Source organism: Patiria miniata, unplaced genomic scaffold (assembly GCF_015706575.1).
Source record: "Patiria miniata isolate m_02_andy unplaced genomic scaffold, ASM1570657v1 HiC_scaffold_10, whole genome shotgun sequence".
Lineage (NCBI taxonomy): Eukaryota > Metazoa > Echinodermata > Asteroidea > Valvatida > Asterinidae > Patiria > Patiria miniata.
Genome location: NW_024037048.1, coordinates 21341101 through 21364583, shown reverse-complemented (window position 1 = coordinate 21364583; position 23483 = coordinate 21341101). Strand labels below are relative to the sequence as shown.

At 42.6% G+C, this 23483-nt stretch overlaps 1 protein-coding gene across 2 annotated transcripts in view; it reads right to left on the bottom strand.

Annotated features, from left to right (window-relative positions):
- Positions 1-23483, bottom strand: part of LOC119739876 — a 31932-nt gene that overhangs the window by 1892 nt on the left and 6557 nt on the right. For both annotated transcript variants that reach the window (XM_038215003.1, XM_038214995.1), the window contains 9 exons: positions 22051-22132; positions 20962-20993; positions 20035-20101; positions 18788-18822; positions 12299-12371; positions 9962-9990; positions 9202-9292; positions 2893-3120; positions 890-941 (listed from right to left, as the gene is read on the bottom strand). In XM_038215003.1, coding sequence (XP_038070931.1) covers positions 890-941; positions 2893-3120; positions 9202-9292; positions 9962-9990; positions 12299-12371; positions 18788-18822; positions 20035-20101; positions 20962-20993; positions 22051-22132 — 689 coding nt within the window. The remainder of the gene's footprint in view (positions 1-889; positions 942-2892; positions 3121-9201; positions 9293-9961; positions 9991-12298; positions 12372-18787; positions 18823-20034; positions 20102-20961; positions 20994-22050; positions 22133-23483) is intronic.

The following is a 23483-nucleotide window of genomic DNA, read 5'->3' as shown; positions in this document are numbered from 1 at the left end:
CAATTGACTGATTTTTGAAAATAAAAAGAGCCATATGGACAAAATTGTGTTTGACAATCAAAAGGTTGCGCATGGAAAGTGTAATATTCACTGAGTTGAAATTTCAACAGGTTAGGTTTGGAACATTCTTCTTTGGATTTTGATGTGTGTTGTTATTGGAAACGAACCAAATGCATGAAAAGCAATTAATCCTATAGGCCTATGCCTTTAATTTAATACCCATGAATTAAATTTCTCTTAATTCTAGATTTGGGGGCTTCACAGTGTTATTGTGGTGAGAAACCATTGATCCTTTGCATTAAGCCATCAATTTGAGATTGTTGTTTTAATTCTGTAACACACAACATCTACTCATGCATATCTCCGTGGAATGAAAACATGTACCTCACTAAGGCCAAAAAAAAAAGTCTCCGGTTTCTGGTATGGAGCTTGCCCAAAAAGTGGTGCGGCGACGCGGCTTCTTTTTTTTTACCTGTTTTTTTTTGCTTCAAATGTCGGCTGACAAATGGTGCCCGACTAAACTTCGTGCAAATATATATGGGAGTCCAGAGAGGCCACATAAAGCTTATTCTCCATCATAACCCCATCTAAAAACACATTAAAATTGTGCAGCAGCAGGATTCCAGTCGAACCAGTGAGTTTGGCGGTTTTGAGTCATCATCTTTTATTGAAATTTTTTTTTTTCCTTTTGCCGACGTGCATGGCTACGGCGACGCGCACGCATACCAGAAACCGGAGACTTACAGCTGAAATGCAAAGGGTCTATCAAGGATGCTCAATATCGGATGGTCAATGGCAGAGTGTCTAAAATGATCTTACAGAAACTAGGAAAACCTTGCCTTTAGTAAAAGTTGATAATTCACTACTAAATATGTTGAATGAAATTAACCTTGTTGCCGGATCCGGATCTTGTGATGTTCTATTCTTCGAATTCCTGTCCACTGTGAATTAATAAGTTTTACAACCGATGGATAAAATGACTAAGATATTAAACCTGAGAAAAAACCTCAAGACATAAAGGAGACAAACCTGGAGATTCTGAATGTACTAATCCGAACATCGAGTTTGCAACCAACTTTCTTTCTTTTCAGAGCCACCCTTCTCAAAAGAGATTCTTCCACATGGTTTAAGCACATGCCCTTATACCAAGATAAAATGACACTTAAATAAACAGACAAGTTTACTAATTCCTATTGGTCGGAGACCTTCACACATATGGTTATAAATGGTCTGAAATCATAGACACAGAAGCTGGGGTAGAAGGAGACTTATATTTTTACGGCTGGAAATACGTATGTGTTTGCCACAATTTTTTTCTTTTTTTTTATCTTTTCTCAGGAACAGTGAGATATTAGGTTAGTTTCCTTTCAACTACACTTTTGAAATAGGATTTAAGTAACCCATCTTAAAAATAAACTAGAAATATGTCTGTTCGATGAACAGAACATAGGGCTTTTCCTCATTTTATATTTTTAAAGTTCATGTTTATTTTGTCTATATGCATTTGGTAAATTGTACGCAAGAGCATACTTCCAAGACTAAGTTCTCAAGATATAAGGCTTTAAAATATGCACCTATAAGATGACGTCTGACGCATGATGATGTCATGACGTCACTCCAATTTCTGTCTTTAACATGTCCCTGTCAATGTACATATGAAGTTCCAACCCAATCCAACGTATAGTTCTCTGGATATAAAATCTTAAAATATACACCTTTAAGATGATATCACATGACCATCGATGACATATGACATCACTTGTCTGGGGCCAACTGAATCTTGGGGTCTTTGTCTGTGCCTAGTTTGAAGTCAATCAGATTGCATTTTATGTCATATTTTGCTTGTAGAAGAAAAATGTAAAAAGGTGAAAAACAATTAAAAATCAGTTGACATCATCATGACATTACTTCTGATTTTGTATACTAGTAACAGTATCTACCTACCCAACAAGTTTCAAGACAATCAGACTGCATTATATGTGACTTAAGGACTTGCTTTTTTATGATGTCATCATGACGTCACACACTTTTCACATTTTTGTGCAAATACGCATGACCTAACACACCCATTACAAAAAGAATTTTGAATTTAGTTTGTTCTGTTGATGAGATATGGCTTAAAGGTCAAAAAATTTAAAAATCCATATAAAATCACTCGATGACATCATCATAACGTTGCCTCAATTTTTACCTATGACACATCCCGGTCTACCTACATACCAAGTTTCACCCCAATTGGACTTAAAGTTCTAGGCCTTCAGAAAATAAAGGCCTTTAAAATATGCACCTTTAAGATGATGTCACATGACCCATGACGATGTCATCATGACATCACTCTTCGGGACACGACTTTGCTAAATATGCATCTCCTTACTTTGAATGATGTTGACAAAGTTGAATGCCCAAAGTGGCTGGGACAAAAAAATCGAGTTCACAGTCTATGGGATTTCGGAGTGGAACAAGAAGAAGAGGAAGAAGAAAGAATCAGAACAAAAACAAAGGCTTTTCCGCAAGTTTGCGGAAAAGCCACAAAAATCTGCGATTTCAGGACACTACCCCTTTAAACAAGTACATTTACAATCAGCTAGGTGCCTGGTCGTGGAAAATGACCCCTGCCTTCAGCTCAGGCTATTATCCACGTCCAGTTAGCCTAAAAAAAAATTCTGAAGATTAGAATCAAGCTCAATGTTCGAAATGATACAAAGTAATTACAAGCGCAAGAACAACTGTTGCAGTCTTTAGAACAGTCAATGGGAATACTAGCTACATAAAGTTAACCGAAACCAAAAATACTTTAGGTCAACTTGAGTGGTTTTAAATAAATGTTGGCCTCGCACCCCTCTAGAATGTATGCCAGTCTGAAAGGGGTATAGCTACATAGCCTACCCTTACCTCCTCCATCTCCCCTTTCTGGATCACGTGGCCTACAATCCTCTGTCAGGTTCTTTTTTGGATACTCTTGGAGTGGTCTTTGCAATGGCTGTCTTTCTGTTTCTCTTCTAGAGCGCTTAATGTAGTAGACCAAAATGAATGCCAAAATCAGGCAAAAAATTAGAAAAAGAAATCCTACGCAGATGCAAAGTAGCACTTGTTCGAATCTCGGAAGTGGTGATGTTTGTCCTAAAGAGCAATTTCAAAAAGAAAAAGGAGAAAACAATTACTAATCGCTGTTACTGCGAGTAAATATCTTTGGTTGTCATGGGTGTAAAATCCTAAGGTAGTGGCGTAGCAAGCTTAGGTCATTTAATTTTATTTTGTGGAGGTGGTGTTGGGCAGTGGCGTCACCAGACTTTTCAGTCTGGGGGGCACAGGGGGGACACCAGCAGTTACTGCGAGTAAATATCTTTGGTTGTCATGGGTGTAAAATCCTAAGGTAGTGGCGTAGCAAGCTTAGGTCATTTAATTTTATTTTGTGGAGGTGGTGTTGGGCAGTGGCGTCACCAGACTTTTCAGTCTGGGGGGCACAGGGGGGGCACCAGCATTTGATGGGGGGGGGGGCACGGATCGCCGCCTGGGGGAGGGGTCTAAGGGGAGGGGGTGCCCCCCTCCCCTTTGGAAAATTTTCGCATACGGAGGATGGGCTAGATGCAAAATGGTGCCACATTTGATGCTAAATTCGATCTGAAGATATCTCAAGAAATTGCTATTTTTGAGGTAATGATTTTAACAACGCGCAGAATTTTGCAGAGGATAGGGGGGCACCAGCATTTGATGGGGGGGGGCACTCGGGGGGGGGGGCACTAGGTTTTCCGGGGGGGGGGGGCACGTGCCCCCCCTGCCCCCCCCCCCCCTTGGTGACGCCACTGGTGTTGGGTGGGGGTTTGGGTGGGGGTTTGGGTGACAGTTTGGAGGTGGGGGTGGGGCTGGGAGAGTTTGTGGGTGGGGTGGGGGTAGATATGAAATGGGCACTCACCCATCAGTGCTGAAATGTATACAAGGTGTTTTTACTGGTCACCTGGCCTCCTTAAAAATGAAAAATGGAGGGGGGGTGGGAACTGGCTGGCTGGCACATGGACATTATCCTCATATGGGGGTGCTGTTCAAACCATATGATCAAGGGCACATTTCACAGTATAGTCTTTGAAACGCGCTGGTGGGTGGCGTGCTCGAGGTGGGTTTCTGCGTGGTGCTTGATTGGGTGTTTGGGTAGGTGTATCAGACATGTCATCCAGGTCAGACTCATCTGAGTCATGTGATGGTTGAGGTTGATCATTGATGCGCTTGAAGCGAGAAATGTTGCGAGCCCTCTGTGAGACCCGCGTCGAGCGTGTCGGTGGCGGTGTAGGGTTGAAGGTGATATAGTGTTTGGTCTTTTGCAACCATACCATTGCGGCGGATGAGAACAGTGTCACCCACTGTTATTTTTGTGTGTTTGGCATGTTCATGCTTGTCCGAGTATGCCTTCATGGCAGCCTTTCAATGTTTGTCTTTGTGTTTGGCACTGGGGCTTGGAATTGTGCATGTAGTCCCCGGAAGGCGAGTCCCCATTGCTCTACCGAAGAGAAGTGTTGCAGAAGGTGTACCTGTACCTGAAGGTGTACCTGTCTCATACGGGGAAGGTAGTTGCTGGGGAACTGAAGAGGCTTTGCTTCCATGGCTTATGGTTAGCAATGGCGGTGCGATACGTTTTCTTTAGAGTTTAAATGACCGCTCAACCTCTCCATTTGCGCATGGCCACTGTGGCGTGACTATTTGTGGTGTTTGAAGCCTATAGGTAGTCCGCAAAGTTGGAGAACTCTCCACGATTGACTTGAGGCACACCGATCGACGTTGCGATCGAGTTTAGGGAGGAATGCGCGAGCTGATGAGGATGAGACAATTTCAATCTCTGGAAACCTGCTGTAGTCATCAATGACGACCAGGATGTGTTCATGGTTGAAGGTTGCAGAAGTCAACACGGACCTCCAACCATGGACTGTTGGGAAGCGGCGACATTTGCAGTGGAGTGCGTGTAGTGTCCACTACAGGGTGAGTCCAAAAAAGGAAAACCAAAATGGTGCCCCCCCCCTTTTTTTTTATAAAGAAGATCTGCATGTGGCCTTTTCCAGATCTAGAACATGAAAGCCCAATTAATAAGCTTTCTTTTCGTGAATGAATCATTCAAATCGCTCATGTACTTTCCCAGTGATGGGATTTTTAACACAAACACCGTTTTTTGTAACCTTGTCCACGGATCACATTTAAGGTACGTGATATTTTAATAAAAAAATGAAACCAGTCATATCCTGAAAATGATATCAGAATAATGCCATAAGTCTCCGAAGTAGCCAAGTAGAAGGCAGGACAGGACTATAAACTCTTGATATTGTAAACCATGTTATTGTAACATTGGAAGCAGCAGGTTTTGAAATGTTATGATAAGTGCCAGTAATCATGGTGAATATATGGGAATAGTTTTTGTTTTGCTGAAATTATACCATTATTGTGATCCGTGGACAAGGTTATAAAACCTTGCTCGAGAGCCTGCTTTTGTTCGGGACCCCATGACCAAGGGACTGAGTCTATTTGGTCACTTCCCTAGGGGTGCGGAGATGGTAGCTAGGTCAGGGATAAAACGACTGCAAGAAGTGACTAGTCATTTTGAGGCTCAGACACATCTTGGATAGCTTGAACCTTCTTTGGATCAGGTGAGATCCCATCACAGCTGAAGATATGTCCAAAGTATTGTATGTCCAAAGTATTGCCGGGCCGCCGGCAGAGGGTGCCAGCACGGACCCACGGTGCAAAGGTAGCGTTGGGGCCCCTGCTGCTGGGCCAGGGAGACCCATTGCCGGACTGCGCCGACTCAGTAGTGTGACATTTTGTGTAGCGTCCTTTTTGTTGTGAGTCGTATAAAGAGAGAGCCTCGTGAGGGGACTGTGTAACGTCAGTGCCGGGCCGCCGGCAGAGGGCGCCACCATGGACCCACGGTGCAAAGGTAGCGTTGGGGCCCCTGCTGCTGGGCCAGGGAGACCCATTGCCGGACTGCGCCGACTCAGTAGTGTGACATTTTGTGTAGCGTCCTTTTTGTTGTGAGTTGTATAAAGAGAGAGTCTCGTGTAAAGAAAGTGGCAAGAATAAATGGCCATTGAGCCCTGAAACCCTGAAGAATAGTGTCTGTGGTTTCCCTCATCTGGCGTGTGACAACCCAGAATTCGGTCAACGTTACATTGGTGGCAGCCGTGGCATGTCTGATGGAGGAAAAACAGGTAGAATTTGGAGTGTTTTTCGCCATGAATACACCGGGTCAAGTTAGTCTGGCGTCCGACTCGCCACGCGGTGGGTACGCACCCTGGATCAGGGCCTCACAGAGCGTAGACCAACCTAGTATCTGAGATGGCCAGCAAAAGCGTTTGTCACGTTGGATGACTCTGAGTTGGAATTTTTCTTGATCGTCCGGAGACGCCCCGCATCAACACACGTGCCAGGGCCCACGATGGGAAAAGCCCCATTACACACACATTCATACAACGGACACGTTTTCCTCCGGAACAGCTCTGTTCCACAGACACCAATACACCGGATGCATATTTCCCTCCGGAGCAGCCCCGTGACACGCATTCATACAACAGACGCACGTTTCCCTTCGAAAACAGCTCTGTTCCGCGCATGTACAAGCGCCAGATGCGTGTTCCCCGGTAGAGTTGCTCCGCACGGGATTCAATGGAGCGGAACTGGTAGAGTTGCTCCGCACGGGATTCAATGGAGCGGAGCCGACGAAGTTGCTTCGCACGGGAATCAATGGAGCAGAGCCGGTAGAGTTGCTCTGTACGGGATTCAATGGAGCGGAGCCGGTAGAGTTGCTCTGTACGGGATTCAATGGAGCGGAGCTGGTAGAGTTGCTCTGTACGGGATTCAATGGAGCGGAGCCGGTAGAGTTGCTCTGTACGGGATTCAATGGAGTGGAGCCGGTAGAGTTGCTCTGCACAGGATTCAATGGAGCAGAGCCGGCGAAGTTGCTCCGCACGGGAATCAATGGAGCAGAGCCGGTAGAGTTGCTCCGCACAGGATTCAATGGAGCAGAGCCGATGGAGTTGCTCCGCACGGGAATCGATGGAGTTGCTCCGCATGGTAGTCAATAGAGTGGAGTTGCTCCATATGGGAGTTGATGGAGCGGAGCCGGTAGAGGTTCTCCGCACGGGAGTCAATGGCGTGGAGCCGTGGAGTTGCTCCCCACGAAAGGAATGGAGAGGAGCCGGCGCAGTTGCTCCGCACGGGACTCAATGGAGCGGAGACCCCGAGGTGGGCCCAGAGGAGAACCCAGATGTGATCCCAGAGGTGATCCCAGCGGAGAACCCAGAGGAAAACCCAGAGGAGACCCCAGAGGTGACCCCAGAGGAGACCACAGAGGAGACCAGGAGACCCAAGCGTATACCCCAGCGGAGGCGCCGCCTTGCTCAGGGACGAACAACGGTCCTCGGAGGGGGCTGTGTAACGTCAGTGCCGGGCCGCCGACAGAGGGCTGAATCGTTACTTGTCAGGGGTGTGAGTGGAGTCAAAAAAAGATAATTGAAAATAGCTGAACCTGTAAATAAACGAACCTGCGAGCGCGAAGCGCGAAGCCCTTACGGCGTGGGGTACGGGGCCCGCCCAAGGGCCCCGAAAATTTTTTGAAATGTAGATGCTCTGTGGTGCATTTTAAAGCCTCCTGGCATGCCTGGGCCAACTACTGGTCGAAAATGTTTTGCAATTTATGCATGTTTTTAAGTAAACTTTTCCTTCATATTGGCTTGAAACTGCCTAAATGGCAAACTTGTATATGAAAACTGGGAAATTCGACCACGTTTTCCATATTTTAACTCCTTACTGCAGATGATACACATCGTCATCGCGAGTCCCGGCTTCTGATCGAGTCGCCTAATTTCTGCCCATTAACCATGTGTTCCATCCAAATCCATTTCCACGGATTCGTAACCTGAGGATCAGTCTTGTCAATGTCCGTATCAAACTCCAAACCTCTTTGGATAATAACACATTTGTGTTGCACTAACATCTTGCGGAATTAATAATGTAAAAATACGTTCGAAACATCTGAAACGACACACTAACGTACTGTATATGCAGCAGAATACGCAGCAGGATAATGCACACATGAACTTTGCCCCGCATGATGCCCTCTACCGGCGCGGCACGGCGACAATTTACTAGTCTTATTTCAAGGCTTTATATTTGCAACAAGAAGATGTTTACAGCGAGTTATTGTGGAGATCATCGCGTGTCACTACATGCATAGACACAAGAACGGCCGCAAAGGGTCCCAACGCGCTTCATGGCGTACAAATGTATGTGTGAATATTCATATTTATCTGCAGCCAATCACAGTGCAATGACTGTTGGTTCCCCGGATGCTGTTTACACGTTGTGTACACACGCGGCTTCGAGCTGAAAAATGCATGCACATGGCATCGTATAGTACACACGTACTACGTATGTATAATGTACATGTACATCTACATGTACATGTACATGTACATTGAATACTCGCTTGCACGCACTCCATCCCAGAGCTACGTGTATGTTGTAGAGAGTGGATCGCGTGCGTTCGGCGGCGGCAGCGGAAAATAAAATAAACAGAAATAAAATAAATGCTTACGCGCGGGGGAAAAAGCGGGGGGAAATCTGGACCATCGGAAGAAAAAAAGCGGAAAACAAAATGTGGCACGCTGAACAAAAAAGCGGAAATCCGCTAAATAGCGGAGATTTCACACCCCTGACTTGTCTTTGTTGGGCGTGAGGAGGGAGGTGCAGGAGGGAGGTGCCGGGGGAGGGGGGAGGGGGGAGGGGGGAGGGGGCTGGACCTATTTTGATGCTAGAGGGTGCTGTTTTTGCTTATCAATTTATTAACATTTCATAAAGTCATACAGTAGGGGAAGTCAAAAATAATTACTTTAAAATGACACTGGGAAAGCGGCAAATTTTAGACTTTGTGGTGGGGAGGGGGCACCTGGGGGGGGGGCACTGGGAATTTGCGGGGAAAGCGGCAAATTTCAGACTTTGTGGTGGGGGGTGGGGGGGGGGGGTGGGCACCCGGGGGCACTGGGAATCCTCAGATGGGGGACACACTGGGCACCAGGGACACATTAGGTTAGTTTCCTTTCAACCAGACCTTTGAGTTTATAAGTAAACAATCCAAAACATGAAATTTTCAGGGATTTCAGGCCCTAACGCCCATTTAAATGAACAGAGAATTTTTCAGACTTGTATGTTGAGCACATTACTGACCATTCTGTGGTGTAATAATCTCTGGTGAAGTAATCTCTGGTGTTGATGATGGTCCATCACTGGGTCGCTTATCAATGTCTGGCTTTTGAACCTTGTTGTGGGTAGACAACACAAAACAATCACAAATCAATCACTAATCAACCAGAAGTCAATGCAGTCTCACGTAGATTACAGGTCAATCACATGTTACCCGGTAATCACAATTCAATTATTTATGATCAAGTTAGATCACAAGCAACAGGAGATAAATCAAAAGTTAATCACAAGTCATCACAAGTCAATCACAAGTCCATCACAAGTCCATCACAAGTCCATCACAAGTCCATCACAAGTCAATCACAAGTCCCTCACAAGTCCATCACAAGTCAATCACAAGTCCATCACAAGTCAATCACAAGTCCATCACAAGTCAACACAAGTCCATCACAAGTCAATCACAAGTCCATCAGGTCACAAGCGACAAGATATGAACAATTACAAAATAATGTTTTTGTCAAAGTTCATAACATTAATAGCTTGCAACCCGAGACTTAATAATAATGGCGCAATTAGCGCTAAAAGTGTGGGCGACAAAAGTTTCAAGGGGGCACTAAAAGCAAACAAAACATAGGGTCAGATTAGCACATTCATGGCCACTGCAGGCTTATTCAATACGATAACACGCTCAGGTCACAACTGTCGGTCAATCCACCAGTCAATCAGTGAGAAAGGGAATGAAAACAATAAAAATCACAAAGCAGACCGCCAGATTTACACTTACAGATGGTGAAATGCCCGTCACATCAGTTGCTACACAGCAAAACAAAAGGAAAAGGAGAGGCAAACAAATTTAATGTATATCTGTGTAACAGCATAGAGAAAGGCAATGACCCTAAAACCTATTTTGTCCAAAAACAAAACAGTTTAGTGTGTATTCTGACTGTTTGGCACAACAAAGAAAATGACACAGAATACTTGTTTCAACAACTGTCAACAACTGTACACAATATCTTTATTAACAACCCTGGTTTGGCAAACAATATAATTAATGAAAACTTTTTAAAAAGACAGGCCTTCAAAAGGACTTTGTTGAGTATTTTTAACTTTTTAACTGAGGTTTTATCTCTGGTGATGTTTGAAGACATTTATGACAACGATTCTTGAAATCGCATTTTTGGATGAAACAAGAGAAATATTTTCAAAACAAGAGATTTCTTTTGATTATTTTTTTATTCCTTTATGATAAAATACTGCCAAAATAAGAGAGTAGATTTACGTCACAATAAAGTTGTCAAGTTCATTCCCAAGATAACATACCTGGGCCCAATTTCATAATGCTGCTGAACAGTTTAAAAGTTGTGATTACTATAGCAGAAAATATCATGCTGATGCTTAAAGGGGTCATGCAGTGTATTTTTTAAAATGCAATCCTTGAAAATCCTGGTGTTCTATTTAACCTTATTTTCACTTTTCGTGTTGCCATTTTTGTGGGGCCTTTTGTGTTTTTATGCTAATGTCAATAGCCGTATTCATGAGCTAAACTGTGATGTCATTCCGGGCAGAAACCTTTAATGTTGCAGCTACTTCAGCACCAAAAGTTTTCCTGTCGTAGATTTTTGGTTTTCTGGTGATTCGTTGTTGTGTGAGTACACATGGCAGTAATGAGCAACACTTCTTCAAAACATATTTTCAGAGAGCAAATTTAAAATTCATAATTTGAACAGGAAACCCCTAAACTGAACACAGTCTTCCCAGATTACATCACAGCAACAGCGTCCTCAGCTGTCCAGAAATTCTGAACGTCTAAAGAAGTGAACTTTTCAAGAAAATTAACCAAAAAGGGATGTCAAATAGTTTTCTTACATTTAAGAGGAGTAGAAAGGTGCACAAATTATTATATGACCCCTTTAAGCACTAGGTCATGGTGTGGATGTGATTGCACCCACACAGAGATGTTTATTGTTACATCACTGATTTAAGCAACTTTTAAAATGTTCATGTATACTAAACGTCTATACCAATGGGTTAAGCTATGAGGTATTTTACATGCAATTGACAAAGGCATGCTTTCTTTTCATGAAAGGTTCCTTTCAAAGTTTGTTCAACCATTACATTAAGCAAGAGACTTGGTCATTGAAAACTGTAGTTTGTTGTGACAGTCTTATTGAAAACTTTTGAAACTAGTGGGAACTATTCATTTTACTGGATTCAGTCACTGAGGTCTATTTTCTGGAATGAAACTTTCTCGCTGCATCTATAAACTGCATTTATAAACACCTTGAGTGGCCTTTTGGGCCTTGTGATGGGCGACTTCAATTAAAATAAAATCGAGTAGCGTCTGACTTGGGTTGGTAACAAGTCATTTTTTGCAAGTCCAAGTCAAGTCACAAGTCATTGTTTGCAAGTCCAAGTCAAGTCACAAGTCAAGGCTGGTATTTACAAGTCAAGTCACAAGTCACAAAAATAGCGACTCGAGTCCGACTCGAGTCCAAGTCACATGACTCGAGTCAGCAACTCTGCTATACGCCGAAGGCAAAGTGGGGGGGGGGGACATAATATGTGATCAAAAGTAAATGCGAGCGCATATAGCGCGAAGCCCTAAAACTGTGTGTGGTTCGGGACCATGGTTTAAGGGCCCCGGAAAATTTTGGATCATCTGGATGCTCTGTGGTGCAATCTCAGGCAATATCTGACCACTTTAACCAATTTTGTTGGTACACCATGTCATCATACAAACACCATTTTCTAGTTTGGAGTCATTGAATCAGCTATCCTGAGCTATAAAATCAAACTGTAGGATATTTATTCGGAGACAAAAAAGTAAGGGGGGGGGAACCAAATGATATGATAACCCCACACTTTTTAAAGTACTGCTGTAAGTTCTAAACGAGATTTCAAATGAGAGTAACATTATGTTGAGGAAGGTCCGAAGTTCATTCCAAAATGAAAAAACACAAAATGTGGTGCAAGACGTATACGTAAATGACATTACTACTGCTCAGAGCATAGTTTGCACTTTGCAGATAGTTCCAATGTACAGAGGACACAAAATATTTTTGAACCTTGTTCAATATCACAACAAAATGTCACAATTTCACGTGGAGCACATTTAACTAACCTTTGTTCTCCGTTATTGTTGCTCCATTACTGGGTGACGCACTAGTAAAAGTCTTCAGATCTGTCTGTTGACCCTTGTTGTGGGAAGACAAAGAAAGCAATCAGTAGTCAATCACAAATCAATCACAAATTCAGTCTCAAGTAGATTACAAGTCAATCATAAGTCACAAATCAGGTTAAAAACAACAAGAGATGAACATCAATTATACCAAGGACTGCTTTTGTCACAGATCGTTCCACTAAATAAATTTTGCAATGAACTTAATTGTGACTGGACTCAGCAGCGTAATACAGGGTTAAACTTGATGACGTCACAGCTTTTAAGATCCAAAGGTCAACATTGTAACGGATATCCTTATTTGGGCTACAAACAAAGTCATAGACAGGGGTCAAATGATTGAATTTAATAAACTAGAACGGCGAAGCCGCCATGGCTCGCTGTCCAATGCAGGAAGGGAGGCTGAAGGTAGGGTTGAGGATGGGCATGATGGGGATCAGGATTCTTGTTGATGTGCCTAGGTGTAGGGGTCAGTTTTTAAATGTCAACATAAAAAGTCACCAGATTACCTAATAAATACATGTGTATATAGGTTAGCCGTCACTGTATTATGGGGGAGTTTTCCATTGCTAGGGTAATTAGGACCCAGTTGTGAATTTTTGCAGCCCCAACAGTGTCTTCTGCTCCCCATACTTGTATTACCATGCAAGAACAAGAAAGGGTATACATGTACATGTAGACACAGCACAATCACCACCTCCCCAAAACCTTACCCCATCCCAAAACCTTACCCCATCCCCAACCCGCCCACTCCCCCACCCAACCCCCTACCCACACCCATTCCATCCTCCACTAACCATCCCCACCCTATCAGCTACACATCCCAACCCCACCCAAACTCCAATCCCTATCTCCTTCCCCCTCCCCTGACCCGTACCCTCCCCTACCTCAACCCCCTACACCCACCTACCCTATCTTCCCCTATCTGTCCTTACCCACCCTACACATCCCCATCCTAACCCTTACTCGAATTCCAATATCCAGCCCACCCCATTCCCCCACCCATACATCCCCACCTGACCCCATGCAACCCCTACTCTGATCCCTATATACTGCCCCCTCCCCTTATCCAACCCCTACAACAACCCATCCCTACCCACCCCTACACATCCCCAACCCAACCCCTACTCCGATCCTATATCCCTCCCCCTGCCCAACCCCCTCCTAACCCAACCCCTACATCCATGCCCATCCTCTCCATACCTGTCTCCCCCTACCTGTCTCTCCCTACCTGTTCCCACCCCACCCCTACAAATCCCCACCCCACCCAAACCGGCAGGTATTCCAAACCCCTCTCCCCACATCAACCCCACCCCAACCCACCCCGCCCCACCCATCCTAGCTCCCCTACTCATCCTACTCACACAAACCCTAACTCCAACCCTTTCCCCCAACCCACCTCACCCCACCATTCCCTACCCCATCCCTACTCCAACCCCATAAACTAAAAGATCAAACCAGAAGCTCATGCACATCCCCAAAATGCATAGTGTACATGTTATACCGGTATACACACACATACATGTTATACCAGTATACATGTACATGTAACAATTTCCTTGAATTAAAGTTCCTCAATAAAATCATAAAATTTACTGCAATGATATGAACCTAACTGAAGTTATAGAGATGATACATGACAGCTGCATTTAATTTTTTCCCCAAGTTAACTAGAACCAAAAACTTCAACATTTTTATCTGAACGTGGACGTCCGGACAGACAGACGGACGGACGGACGGACGGGCGCCCGGACAGACAGACGGAAATTGGTATTACATAGGCTCGCATCTGCTTCGCAGCTCGCCAATAAAATGATCTTTTTCAAATTCTCCCTACAGTAACGTCCGGTCTGATGACGTCATCATTTTGAAACGTTGCATCATAATTTTGAAACTATATATAGTTGATAAAAAAAAACACGGGGCAATAATTTGGACGGATGGTTTTTGAATTAAAAAAAGGATTTATGTGCTTACATAAAAAAGCTTCCGCTTTCGAGTTATATTCAACTGTTAATGCACTTCCGGTAACACCGGAAGTGAAGGTCAAGCGGTTTTGTGCCTGGGAATAAGAATTGTTGCCCGAAGCATCATTTACAATCTCACGAAAAAAGAACGCGATACTCTATTTAGTTCTAAAGATATAGCTGAAACTATTTTCTCGAATTTGGCCTTAAATTGCTTGTAATTTGATGCCTGATGACATCATGATCGATGACGTCATATTTTTAAAAATTTCTTCAGACGGGCGATCAAGTTCGTACCAGGTTTTATCATAATCCCGTAAATGGTTTGGAAGAAATTTGGTTCGTTTTGATTTTGAAGGTTCCGTCTGGATTTTAAATTTACCTAAGTTTGACCTTCCGGCCGGTTGACACGGAAGTAAAGGTCAAGCAACTTCACATACATGACAAAAAAATGTTTATCAATTAATGGTCTATCTGATACGTCATAATGAACATGATTAATTTGTTCTGTTCAAGAGTTATAGGTGAAAGAAGATGGAAATTTTTCAACGAAAATCGCTTGCAATTTGATCCCCGATGACATTATCATGACGCAGCGTAATATGTATAACTCAGGATAAGGGTCGACATATTTTGAAAGTTACAGGTATACCATAAACCATTTGGGAGAAAACCCCGCGAAGAATTATTGTACGGAAAAAAGAAAGAAAGAAAGAAAGAACCGAAGAAGATTTATCAGAACAATTCTAAACAGTTGTTTGGTTGTGCCCGACCACTCAATAAACGGATTTTTGGTGCTACATATTTTGTAAAACATGAAATATATATTTTTCTTAGGTTTGAGTTTCGCGGGTTTTTTTTTTACTCACCTTGTACATTTAATACTGTATACAAACATACAGACTTACAGACATACTGATTGGACAGTCTCTTTCCTCTAATAAAGTCCAGGCGAGACCATATTAATATACGGTAAGCTCTGGCCAAGTTTGCTCTTTCGGGTCCCAGAAATTTATGACGACTTACGCTAATTGCCAACATCTGTTGTAAGTCGTCATTTTGCCGACTTACATGAATGGCCTTTTGCACATGATTCATTGCACTAATGGCTTCGGTTTCCCTGGGTTTATCTCCTTAACAGTCATGTGGTTACTAAGGCAAAGCGTTTCCAGTTATTAAGGAAAGCTAATCCGATTATCAGTGCAGTGAAATTCATGCACCACAAAAAAAACATGGCCTTTTGAATGTTGTGTTTCTCAGAAAATATGCTCGGTATGATTGAAATGTTTAATTATACCTGAAGAAGAACTTCTAAAATTTATGTCAGTGAAAAAATCGCCGTCGTCAATGCCGAAACGTCAGTACTGGTTACCGGTATAGCTGACCTTCAAGTCTGGAAGAAATCGTTTGAAAACTTCCCCAAATCTATGTATTTATTTTTATTTCTAGGAATTTCTCTAAGTTGTTATATCAGGAGTATATCATCTGGTATTTCCGAATTTCAGCTTAAATCAGTTGTTGCAAACGCTAGTAGAAGCAGACTCCATGGAAAATTTCGACGAGGATTTTCTGCCGTCTCAACCCACGTTCAATGTTCAACAGCACTACGGTTGACCGATTTCGGCCAAGCTACAAAATAACGTATGGTGGATAAGCATATTCAATTGCGTCACTCGGCCTGTTTTGGCGTGGGTTTCGGTATCGACCAATGGAAGCCGGCAAAAAGGGTGTTATTTATCAATTAATAACTTGTGAAGGAGGCTTTTCTCCAAATGTTTCCTTGACACTACAATGGAAAGGAGCCTTAGTAATCTTCGTGAGGCTTGAAAAGATTGACAGATAATGCAAACGTCAGTGTTACAGCTTTCAAAAATGCACGTAGCGCGGCCTATTTTTTCCAATTTCAACAAAAAGTATTGAACATATCACAACGATTTTTAGCACATACTTGGATTATTGTAAGGGAAATAAATCCTGACAGTTGCATGAAGATACGGTCTTCCAAACTGGAGAAATTAATTTTCAAACATTTCACCCGCCAACGTGAACATGTCTATGTACATGTAGTTTCATTGTACGTAACCTTTACAAATCGCCCTTCGCAACCACATGACACGTGACGTTTGCAATGCTTTTTATGGGAAGGGGAGTAACACGATGACTTGAGCAAAATGGCGACTTATAAAAGCCGACTTAGAAATTAACAAGTCAGGTGTGTTACAAACACAAATGCCCCGCAACCGTGACTGTTTCCATGACATAACACCACTCTAACATCAACTTACATGTACCTTGGTCAAATGGAACGTTCATTGACAGCATTAGTGTCTTCTGTAGGTTTTATATGAATTAATCCCTAATCCCTATGATCTCAGATTAAATACAAGATTTCTATTGTTTTAGCCACTGTGACCTTGACCCTTGACCTTTCGTCCCCCAATGCGATAGGCTCCTTAGGATTGCCAAGGACAATCCACAAACCAAATATGAAGTTCATATGTTAAGTATTTCTCAAGTTATCGCGCTGACAAATTTCTATTGTTTCAGCCACTGTGACCTTGACCCTTGACCTTTCGGCCCCCAATGCAAAAGGCTTCTTAGGATTACCAAGGACAATCCACAAACCAAATTTGAAGTTAATATGTTAAGTATTTCTCAAGTTATCGCGCTGACAAGATTTGTCCGGACACACACACCCACCCACCCACCCACCCACTAACACACCCACCCACGGAAGGACAAGGCGGAAACAGTATGCCCCTTTGGCTTCGCCGCGGGGCATAAAAATGCAATGGAAATGCATTACAGACAATCGGGACTTTCAGACGGCCGACTTGAGCGATTTGACGAGTTGTACGGTGTCGACTTGGCCGGAGTTTACTGTAGTTGACCCTCATTAAATAAAAATTCTGCCTAACCTAGCCAAAATGTTTGTTTTGTCAGAATTTTGTATTAACTGGAGTACCGGCAGTACTATTCACTGCAGATGTGCACATATAAATGCACAGTCGGGACCAAGACTTATAAATAATGAAAGGTTTGCAGAAACACCATGTCCGAATAATTTCTCATCTCAAAGAATGGTTCTGAAAAGAAAGAGGTATAAACTCGACGCTCCGGTCAGTATGCTCTGACCGTCTTCAGGAGAGTGGCTAAACTCAGTATGCTCTGACCGTCTTCAGGAGAGTGGCTAAACTCTAAGAAAGTAAATACTTAAGTAGCAAAAGCAAAATCGGTGAAGTGTGAAGTTGCATCCTGTGTGGATGCCAAGTAGCCCCAGAGCAAGCTAGGTGCCCACTGAAGTGGAACAGTAGGTTGCAGTCTCAGTAGAGAGAGGACCTAGGGTATAGGAGACCCATCAGTCTAAGGTGAAGGTTAAGGACCTAGGGTATAGGAGACCCATCAGTCTAAGGTGAAGGTTAAGGACCTAGGGTATAGGAGACCCATCAGTCTAAGGTGAAGGTTAAGGACCTAGGGTATAGGAGACCCATCAGTCTAAGGTATATATAGCTGAGGACCTAAGGTATATGTGTTGTGCTTGCGGATCTCGATGGCTTCCTGTATGCGTCTTGGATGCCAGAACTGGATCGGTGCGATGAGTTCAACCGCATCCCAATCAACTTTGTGGTCGTTGATGTGGGAATGTTTGACAATGGCCGATTTGTCAAAATCCCCTCGCCGTCCATGTGCTCTGTGTTCCTTGAGCCTAGTGGGAAGCTTTCCGACCGGTTTCCCCGATGTAGACTTTGCCCCATTCACATGGAATGCGGTAGACTCCCGCCTTGGAAGAGGAGTCCTGCTTGTCCTTATGAGTGTGGAGGCTGCCTTGGAGCTTGTTGCCAGATGAGTGGTACACCTTGACACCGGCTTGTCTGAGGATACTTTGGAGATGATGAGAAGCTGGACCTATGTATGGAAGAGTGACTGTGGAAGGACCTTGGGTAGAGGAGACCCATTGGTCAAGCTTGCTGATCTTGATGCGGTTGAGTTTGTAGCCGTTCCGTTGTAGTGATGCCTGGATGTGCTTGAGTTCATGCTTGAAGTTGTCTTGGTTGCAGACATCAAAGGCTCTCTGTACTAGAGTCCGGTTAACCAATGACTTGATGCTGGGATGATACATCATGTCATCGGTTTTCTTCAAAATGACAGCTTGCCAGACAGAACAACTTCACAGGGAGTTTAGTCTAATTTTTATCTTTAAACCAAGCATGTTTTTCAATAATAAATACTTGGATTTATTTTTGGATCGCTACAAATGATGGACTGTAGCTTTAAGGTGGCACTATATAAGGAAATGAAACATATAAAGGCCAGCTAAATTAGCAAATGCATGGGCACTGCAGGTTAATTCAATACATTACACGACCTGCAGGTCACAATTAAGCAATGTTAAGTGTTAATCACTCAGCCAGCCAATGAATCAGAGGAAATATGAAAAAATCACGAAGCAGACAGCAAGACTTACACTTACAGATGTTGGAGTGTCTGTCACATCAGTTGCTACACAGCAAAACAAAAAGAAAGGGAGTAGTAATTAATGTATATCAATACAGTGAGTTAAATTCATTGGTTGAGAACCTTGACTGTTGTGAAATACAATCATTTCATACAATGGCTATTTCTAGTGAATTATACAAACAGGTGGATTTGCAGCTGACCGTTGTATTTAGATATGATGGTAAAATCAGTTGTTAGTAACTTTAATATACCAAAAACATCAGCAAAATATTTCAAAATTAGGAGATTTGAAATGAGAGTGACATTATGTTGATACATCCCAATAATTATGGATACACCTGAATATATATGGTGCAAAACCTAAATGGCCCTTGTGTTCTTGTGTAATAAATTACCTTATTATTGCTGAGGGCATAGTTTCCAGAGACTGATGAGTTTAAATGAACAGAAGACATTCAATATTTATGGAGCCTGTTACACAGGTTGAGACAAAAAAAGGGAAACCCAAATAGTGCCCCCTATATTTAAATGTAGCACTTTCCAGATCTGGGATATGAAAGTCCAATTAATGAGCTTTAATTTCCTTTAGTGAAAGAATCATTCAAATTGCTCATGTACTTTTAACATGCACTGGCTGTTTTTATACACAGGCACGGCTGACGGGTTAAAACCCTCAACTCGCCTGCGGGTGACGTCTCAAATCACACTTAGATCCCTGTTTGTTTCGAACACACAAATACAGTCTGTGGAGGCAGATCGTGAGTTGAAATTGAACAAGGCCTCTGTGCATGGTCTATTGTTCTACAATTTACTCTCCGTTGCACAGCAAGAAATATTGTACATATACTGTTGAAATGACTCTTGTGAATCAGTATTTGTGGCATTTGGCTGTACATGAATATCAGAAGCTGTCTGCTATATTTTGCCTATTTTGGAAAGAAAATCGAAATTTTCTGCAACAATATTCCTGTCCAAAGTGGTTAAAAATGATCCATGGACAGGTTAAAAAACAGTGTTTGTCTTCAAATTACATAACTGGAAAAGTACATGAGTGATTTGAATGATTCTTTAACTAACAGATCTAGAAAGCTTATCATTAAATTGGGCTTTCATACCCTAGATCTGGAAAGCCCTACGTGCAGATCCGAACCTGTTTAAAAACAAAAAGGGGACAACGTTTGGGCAGCTTTCTTTTTTACTCACTCTGTATATCATAAATTAATGTAGAGCACATAGCCCCATGGCATAACTTACTTCCATTCACTATTCCCAGACCCCCACTGCTTGAAGTACTTTCAAAGTTGTCTCCAGTACTACAACACTGTTGGTAGATCACACACAAAAAAAACAGTCCCTACTTATCTTTAGACTTTAACAAAATCTTTAATAACAACTGAAATTTATCATGACTTTAAGCCAGTTAGGGCCCTGTCACACTTCTGCGTATCTTAATTCCTTATGAGTTGCGCATTGACATTTTTTTTCATACGCAGTCGTACGCACAATACGCAACTCATATGCATCTCTATCGTTTTATGTAAGTTTTATGTACGCAGGCATACGCACGGTACGGCCCAGTACGCAGGATAGTTTTGGGCATGCACAAAACTACACTGCGTACGCTGTTACGCAGGTCATAAGTTATAAATACGCAGCGCATCGGTCCCACATCGGTCGAGCGCGGTACGAGTACGCTATGTGTTCGTGGTGGATAAGCAGTTCATACGCGATAATACGCTGACCTCCCGGCACGCACCTCGTCAGCATGATGAGCCGCCTATATTGGACGTATATAGCGTGCTTGCAGCGCAGATACAACGCACACTGAACGAACTCATAGCGAATGCCGATGTATTGCGTCAGGCATGCGGTCGGCATAAGTCGGGTGCGTCCGGAATACGCTCAGCATGCGCACTCCATACTGACCTATTCGCAGCCCGAAAAATAATGTTGTGCTCTGCATACGCAACTCATCGGAATCTCATACGCAATGGATGCGCTGAATTCGTTACTTGTGCGCTAGATGTGCGTCGCGTACGGCTGCGTATTGAAAAATTTTGATAAGGAACTCATAAGGAATTAGGATACGCGAAAGTGTAACAGGTGGCACTTAGTCAGTCAATCAGTCAAATATGGAAGAATTACATGATAATTAAGGATCACAAGAAGAATTACACTTACCTGGTCTTTTATATCATTAGATTGGTGTAAAACTGTATAGGCAAATAAACAGAAAAGGGAGAAAAAAAAAGGGAGATATAATTAAAGTTTATTGAAAATGCAAAATGATCCTGATTATTGATACTGATTGTGGGGCGGGAACCAGCCTACCCCACGAGAATGGATTTATAGACCTTTATCATGCTGCCGGCATTTCAGTCATGTTCCCTGTACAATGATCCAATAACAGTACTGAATGATGTTTTTTGTGCAAAAGCTCACTTTGGTTACGTTGCCTCACCAGCCTCACTTTGGTTACGTTGATTTGAATGGGAAAAAAAACAAGATGGCCGCAACATGATAATGGTCTATTGTATGGCAGCCAATAATTCCAATTTGTATAAATATTAATTTCTAGCGGTTTTATCTTCTCAAGAAGAAAATAATGAAAAATTACTTGGAGATAGGTAAAAATTGCATTTTACTTTAGGACCTTTCACAGCTGGCATGTTTGTTACTAGGTCTCCGTGCTCATTTACCTTTGTTTTCACATTGCGTACTTGCGTGAGAACAAAAAACGACGCCATTTACCTGCCTACAGCTGATAGGTTCTAGATTTAGTCGTGCTGGCATGTATATAGTCCTTATCAGTGGTCATTTTAGATTTTTATTATAAACACTATGATTCCCTCAAGTTTATTCCAAAAGTTTTATATCCTAAAAGACATCTTAGTCTCATATTTTATTTTCATTTTTTCCCCGATAATCGCCACCTTTCCTGCCGGTGATTTTCTCAAGGAAATCAACGTACCAAAAATAATTGCGAATTTTAGAATTTTGTTCACGTTACTTTTCCTATACAGTTCCGGAAGCACGTCACCAAGGATGCATTTTCAGGCTCTAACTAAATATGGGCTAATTTTGGGGTAAGTGTCTCGTTCAAAAGTGAACTAGAAAAAAGCCGTTAAGAAAAGAAATATATTTTGGGGGATGAAGCAGAACTAAAAATAACACGGGTATACATCTTTATATGAAAAGAGGACATGAAATATTTATGGAGCTTGTTCAATGTCAAAAAGAAACGTCACCAATGTCAAGCACATAACTCACCTTCTTTCTGTGTATCTGGAAGACATCCATGTTGAGTGCATTTAATGTTACAATAACGTTGACAATCAGCATCCATACAACACTGTGGGTACATCACCAGAAACCAAAATCATTCCTGTGCTACATCTTTTAAAATCTTTCACATTCAAATGATAAATATAAATACTTATAGCCAGCATTCTATGCACACTAACACTCCTTCAGTAGTTACAAAGACAGAGTTGCAGGAGACCACTGAAAGCCCGTCGCCAAGGGGGGGGGGGGGGCTGGTGGGGCCAGGCCCCCCTTGGCGAGCAATTGGCCAGGGTCCAAAGTTAGTCCAAATTTAAAATCATTTGAGATAACTTTCCAGTTTTTATCCAGGCAGTGAGAGCCCTGTCCATATTCAATTGATTTCGGAATGGCTTCTGAATGGCAGGCTTTTCATACATCTACAATGCCGGGCCGGGGTTAGCCCATTCATTGGAGCTAGAGTGGGGCACGTTACGGATTTCAACACCGTAATAAGAAAGGGAAGAAATATACAGACACATTAAGTTAAATGGGCAAGTTAAATTGTACAATAGTCAAACTAACACTCAAACTGAATGAAAATGGAAACACCGAAGTACGAAAATGTACTTTTTATTACTCAAATATGGAATGGGTGATGACAATTGATCCAGGACTCAACTTGCCCCATTTTTGGCTCAACTTACCCCACCCTACTCTTTCATATTAATTAGCCAAGTGTACCATTTCGACACATGTTCAGCACATCAAAGGGTAAATTTGCGCAAGAACTATTGTTGACCATTGGTTTACCATTGTTCGACTAAAGTTAACCCGAACTCTGTCTAGTCGACGGTGGTTGACTACGCTAGTCGACTATTTGGAACCAACCTACTGGGGCTGGTTGCATCGCTGGTAACCAACAGCGACACGCATTCATAACGTACAGCAGGGAGCCAGGATCCTGTTTTGCGATGACATTTTGACCAGCGTTCGCCTAGAGACGTTCGCACGTTGCTATTAGTGCGCAGGCGTAAGTTACTTCACTAATCAACCACTAGTCGACTAATGGTCCCTGCCCGAACTTGGCCCCTGTCTTCATGATAATAGCCCAATATCTCATGATCTCTATAAATTAGAAAAAAAACCTATAATGAGTTGAAACTGTGAAGGCACTTATCCTTTCAAAGACGTTTCAGTTTTGAGGATAAATTTTGGTTTTTCTTCAGACCATGTGCACCTTTAACTTAACTGGCTATTCATGCACATCAGAAAGGAATTAACCCTATTTATACACAGAAGACAAACCCATCAAACCCCAACGGCCTGTTTTGTTGGAATCTGTCAGGATGGGTACAGTACCCCTTAACTGTACAGTTAACACACCTCCAGAATCAAAGTCCGAAATATATACGTGCAGTTTCCCATATGGTGTTGGAATT